The sequence below is a fragment of the Mustela lutreola genome, chromosome 7 (genome assembly GCF_030435805.1).
Source record: "Mustela lutreola isolate mMusLut2 chromosome 7, mMusLut2.pri, whole genome shotgun sequence".
Lineage (NCBI taxonomy): Eukaryota > Metazoa > Chordata > Mammalia > Carnivora > Mustelidae > Mustela > Mustela lutreola.
This window is the reverse complement of record NC_081296.1, coordinates 153,772,546-153,778,660: the sequence shown is the minus strand read 5'-3', so window position 1 is coordinate 153,778,660 and position 6,115 is coordinate 153,772,546. Positions and strand designations below refer to the sequence as shown.

The following is a 6,115-nucleotide window of genomic DNA, read 5'->3' as shown; positions in this document are numbered from 1 at the left end:
CCAGTAAGGAGATTGAAACAGTCATTAAAAATCTCCAAACAAATAAAAGCCCAGGGCCAGACGGCTTCCCGGGGGAATTCTACCAAACATTTAAAGAAGAACTAATTCCTATTCTCCTGAAACTGTTCCAAAAAATAGAAATGGAAGGAAAACTTCCAAACTCATTTTATGAGGCCAGAATCACCTTTATCCCAAAACCAGACAAGGATCCCATCAAAAAAGAGAGCTATAGGCCAATATCCTTGATGAACACAGATGCGAAAATTCTCACCAAAATACTAGCCAATAGGATTCAACAGTACATTAAAAGGATTATTCACCACGACCAAATGGGATTTATTCCAGGGCTGCAAGGTTCGTTCAACATCCGCAAATCAGTCAATGTGATACAACACATCAATAAAAGAAAGAACAAGAACCATATGATACTCTCAATAGATGCTGAAAAAGCATTTGACAGAGTACAGCATCCCTTCCTGATCAAAACCCTTCAAAGTGTAGGGATAGAGGGCACATACCTCAATATCATCAAAGCCATCTATGAAAAACCCACTGCAAATATCATTCTCAATGGAGAACTACTGAAAGCTTTTCTTCTAAGGTCAGGAACACGACAGGGATATCCATTATCACCACTGCTATTCAACATAGTACTAGAAGTCCTAGCCTCAGCAGTCAGACAACAAAAGGAAATTAAAGGCATCCAAATCGGCAAAGAAGAAGTCAAATTATCACTCTTCGCAGATGATATGATACTATGTTTGTCTTATTTCACTCAGCATAAGCTCCTCCAGTTCTATCCATGTTGAATCAAAAACTCAGTATTCATCCTTTCTGATGGCTGAGTAATATTCCATTGTATGTATGGACCACATCTTCTTCTTCTTCTTTTTTTTTTTTTTTTTTTTTGCATTTTTAATCCATTTCTCTTTTTTTTTAAAAGCCCTCTATAATACCCACCACCTGGTACCCCAACCTCCCCCCCTGCTTCTTCAAAACCCTCAGATTGCTTTTCAGAGTCCATAGTCTCTCATGGTTCACCTCCCCTTCCAATTTCCCCCAACTCCCTCTCCTCTCTAACTCCCCATATCTTCCATGCTATTTGTTATGCTCCACAAATAAGTGAAACCATATGATAATTGACTCTCTCTGCTTGACTTATTTCACTCAGCATAATCTCTTCCAGTCCCATCCATGTTGCTACAAAAGTTGGGTATTTGTCCTTTCTGATTGAGGCATAATCCTCCATAGTGTATATGGACCACATCTTCCTTATCCATTCGTCCAGTGAAGGGCATCTTGGTTCTTTCCACAGTTTGGCGACCGTGGCCATTGCTACTATAAACATTGGGGTAGAGATGGCTTTTCGTTTCACTACATCTGTATCTTTGGAGTAAATACCCAGGAGTGCAAGTGCAGGGTCATAGGGAAATTCTATTTTTAATTTCTTAAGGAATCTCCACACTGTTCTCCAAAGAGGCTGCACCAACTTGCATTCCCACCAACAGTGGAAGAGGGTTCCTCTTTCTCCACATCCCCTCCAACACATGTTGTTTCCTGTTTTGTTAATTTTGGCCATTCTAACTGGTGTAAGGTGACATGTCAATGTGGTTTTAATTTGAATCTCCCTGATGGCTAGTGATGATGAACATTTTTTCATGTGTCTGATAGCCATTTGTATGTCTTCATTGGAGAGAGGTCTGTTTATACAGTGGAACAGAGTAGAGAGCCCAGATATGGACTCTCAGCTGTATGGTCAAATAATCTTTGACAAAACTGGGAAAAATAGACAGTGGAAGAAAGACAGTCTCTTCAATAAATGGTGCTTGGAATCTGGGCAGCTATATGTAGAAGAATGAAACTCGACTATTCTCTTACACCGTATACAAAGATAAACTCAAAATGCCTAAAAGACCTCAACGTGAGATAGGAATCCATCAGAATCCTAGAGGAGAACATTGGCAGTGATCGCTTCGATATCAGCCACAGCAACCTCTTTCAAGATACATCTCCAATGGCAAAGGATACAGAAGCGAAAATAAAGTTCTGGAACTTCATCAAAATCAAAAGCTTCTGCACAGCAAAAGAATCAGTCAAGAAAACAAAAAGGCAATTCACCGGATAGTTGAAGATATTTGCAAATGACAGTACAGATAAAAGGTTGTTATCCAGGATCCTCAAAGTTAACTCGTGAAACTCAACACACACAAAACAGACAATCATATCAAAAAATGGTCCACCTCTTTCTGTATTTAGTTCTCTTCTCCACAGCCAGCAGAAATGGCTCCTGAACAACAAGGGAGTTCTTCTATTTTTGGAACAAAGAACTCCTGGGTCAAGAGGGTGTGTGGATGAGGCCTGAAGCAAGTGGCTTCTGTCTGCTCTTTCAGATCTTCCTCCAGCTGGTGCTTCCTATTGCTGCCTTCAGAGCTGTCAATCATTAAAACCAGTGATTCCTGATGCAGACAGCAACATGACTGTATCCACAAGTAATGATTCCGGAGCAAAGATGCCCCACCAAGAAAGTACATAAAGTACAATGTCCCATTTATGAATTCTACAAAATTAAAGCTAGTATAAGCTGACATGAGAAAGAACAATAGTTATGTGGGAACAGGGTGAACAAGGGAAAGGGAAGGAGAAATTCCAGAGGAAAATGCTGAAATTTTTAGGGAGAATTGGTGTGCCCCCTGCCAATAATGTTGATTGTGACACCTGTGTTTGTTATATCACACACTCCGTATGTGGGCCATTGATCTTGTCTCAAGTGTACACATCAAACTTATTATAGTTAATAACAAAGGTGATCCTGGAGGAAAGCAATGAGAATGGAATGTTAAAGATATTAAAATACACCTACACGATACTGATTTATTCTCTATTTATGGTAAACTATAAAATAAGCAAAATCAATCCATCCCCATTACAAGAGGAGCTGCACATGCCTCATAGCTTCACACTCTGTCCTGCAGATGATTCAGGGGAAGGGCAGCAGCTCGTGTGGGGGGTAGCACTGACCTAGATCCTGAGATCAATATCACCCCATATATGTTCATGGACACCTTATAAACACAAGTATACACCATGGAATGTTATATAATAAAAAACTTTTTTTTTTTTTCAAAATAGGTCATTAGCACTAAATTAAAGGCATTCCAACAGCTTGGGTCATTGCTTCTCTGTAAGAATAGATCCCCAAGCTGAATATATAGCCAGAGGACATGCAAATAGGGCCTGCCTTCTGCTGATTTAACCAGCACAGCCAAGATCCTGCAGCTAGGAGAGGAGCCCCAGGCCCGGGATACCCAGGTGTTCATTCAGTGATCAGGAGAGAATACAGACAACTCACCATGGAATTTGTATTGGGCTCGGTTTTCCTTCTTGCTCTTTTAAAAGGTAATTTATGGAGAAAAAAAAATGAATATGTGAGTGGATATGAGTGAGAGAAACAATGGGTGTGTGACAGTTTCCTGACTGAGATGTCATGTGTCTGCAGGTGTCCAGTGTGAGGTGCAGCTGGTGGAGTCTGGGGGAGACCTGGTGAAGCCTGGGGGATCCCTGAGACTCTCCTGTGCAGCCTCTGGATTCACCTTCAGCAACTACTACATGTACTGGGTCCGCCAGGCTCCAGGGAAGGGGCTGCAGTGGGTCGCAGATATTAGCGGTGGTGGAAGTAGCACAAGCTACGCAGACTCTGTGAAGGGCCGATTCACCATCTCCAGAGACAATGGCAAGAATATGCTGTATCTGCAGATGAATAGCCTGAGAGCAGAGGACACGGCCCTGTATTACTGTGCAACAGACACAGTGAGAGGCCCTCAGTGTGAGCCAGGACAAAAACTTCCGTGTTGACACAGGATGTACTGCGCTGCAGGGGCACTCAGAGCCGCAGAGAGCGCTCAGTATCCACAGCAGAGATCAGATAGAGGAGGAGGTGCAGTGCGGTAGGACTTCCTTTTGAGATCAGAGATTTCCTCTCTATACTCTCAGCTGTCCACAGGGATATTTAATTTTTTTTCTTCCATCTGAAATACCTCTTTTTCTCCATGAAGCAAACCACAAGAATATAGCTTTGCCTTTGAATTACCAATTATCAATGAATTACAAATACCTCCATGTATGTCATCTGAACCTTACAGGAGTCCCAGCTACTCTTTCTGTTCATTAGAAGACCACCCAGCCCAGTGTGAAAACTTGTCAAAACCAGTGTAAAGCGCATGCTGCATATGAGCCTACAGAGGCATCAACAATACAAAGCAAGAGAATTAACAGCCGTGGTACAGTCTCAATCTTGAATTATACTCATGGTATCAATGTTAATGACATCGTGGGAAAGAAGAGGAAACCTGCACCAGGATGTTGTGTGGATACAGAGTCTGAAGATCACAAACACACCCAGAGACACACATATACACCCAAGAGAATATAAAACATTTTTTTCTTTTATTTTTTTTATTAATTTATTTTCAGCATAACAGTATTCATTATTTTTTCACCACACCCAGTGCTCCATGCAATCCGTGCCTTCTATAATACCCACCCACTGGTACCCCAACCTCCCACACCGCCGCCACTTCAAACTCCTCAGATTGTTTTTCAGAGTCCATAGTCTCTCATGATTCACGTCCCCTTCCAATTTCCCCCAACTCCCTTCTCCTATCTAACTCCCCATGTCCCCCATGCTTTTTGTTATGCTCCACAAATAAGTGAAACCATATGATAATTGACTCTCTCTGCTTGACTTATTTCACTCAGCATAATCTCTTCCAGTCCCATCCATGTTGCTACAGAAGTTGGGTATTCATCCTTTCTGATGGAGGCATAATACTCCATAGTGTATATGGACCACATCTTCCTTATCCATTAGTCCATTGAAGGCCATACCACCCTGAACGCGCCCGATCTCGTCTGAATATAAAACATTTAAAATTTAATTTTATTTTCTCAGACTTCCAAGATTCATTGTTTATGCACCATGCCCTGTGATACATACACTAGATGCTCTCCTTAATACCGACCACCAGGATCATCCATCCCCGCACCCCCCCCTTCCAGAACACTCAGTTTGTTGCTCAGAGTCCACAGTCTCTCATGGATCATCTTCCCCTCTGAATTACCCCAATTCACTTTTTCTTTCTATCTCCTAATGTCATCTGTGTTATTCCTAAATTCTACAAGTAAGTGAAACCACATAATTAACGCTCTCTGCTTGACTTATTTCACTCACCATGCTTTCTTCCAGTCCCAACCATGTTGATACAAAATATGGGTATTCAACTTTGTGATGGAGGCATAATACTCCATAGTGTATATGGACCACATTTTTCTTATCCATTCTTCCATTGAAGGGCATCTTGGTCCTTTCCACAGTTTGGCGACTGTGGGCTCAATGGAGTTTTGATTTGAATCTCACTGATGGCTAGTGATGATAAACATTTTTTTCATGTGTCTGATAGCCATTTGTATGTCTTCATTGGAGAAGTGTCTGTTCGTAACTTCTTTCTTTTTTTTTTTTTTTTCAATTTATTTATTTTCAGAAAAACAGTATTCATTATTTTTTACCACACCCAGTGCTCCATGCAATCCATGCCCTCTGTAATACCCACCACCTGGTACCCCAACCTCCCACCCCCTGCCACTCAAACCCCTCAGATTGTTTTTCAGAGTCCATAGTCTCTCATGATTCACCTCCCCTTCCAATTTACCCCAACTCCCTTCTCCTCTCTACCTCCCCATGTCTTCCATGCTATTTGTTATGCTCCATAAATAAGTGAAACAATATGATAATTGGCTTTCTATGCTTGACTTATTTCACTCAGCATAAAATCTTCCAGTGCCATCCATGTTGCTACAAAAGTTGGGTTTTCATCCTTTCTGATGGAGGCATAATACTCCATAATATATATGGACCACATCTTCCTTATCCATTCATTTGTTGGAGGGCAAATGGCTCTTTCCACAGTTTGGCGACCGTGGTCATTGCTGCTATAAACATTGGGGTACAGATGGCCCTTCTTTTCACGACATCTGTATCTTTGGGGTAAATACCTAGTAGTGCAATTGCAGGGTCATTGGGAAGTTCTATTTTTAATTTCTTGAGGAATTTCCACACTGT

General features: G+C 41.4%; 1 gene segment (V, D, J or C); it reads left to right on the top strand.

Moving 5' to 3' along the window:
• The first annotated feature begins 3,285 nt into the window (after positions 1-3,285).
• On the top strand, positions 3,286-3,852 carry LOC131837287 (immunoglobulin heavy variable 3-74-like). The segment is given in 2 exon segments: positions 3,286-3,396; positions 3,497-3,852. Coding segments are annotated over 2 exon segments (402 nt in total).
• Positions 3,853-6,115: the final 2,263 nt, after the last annotated feature.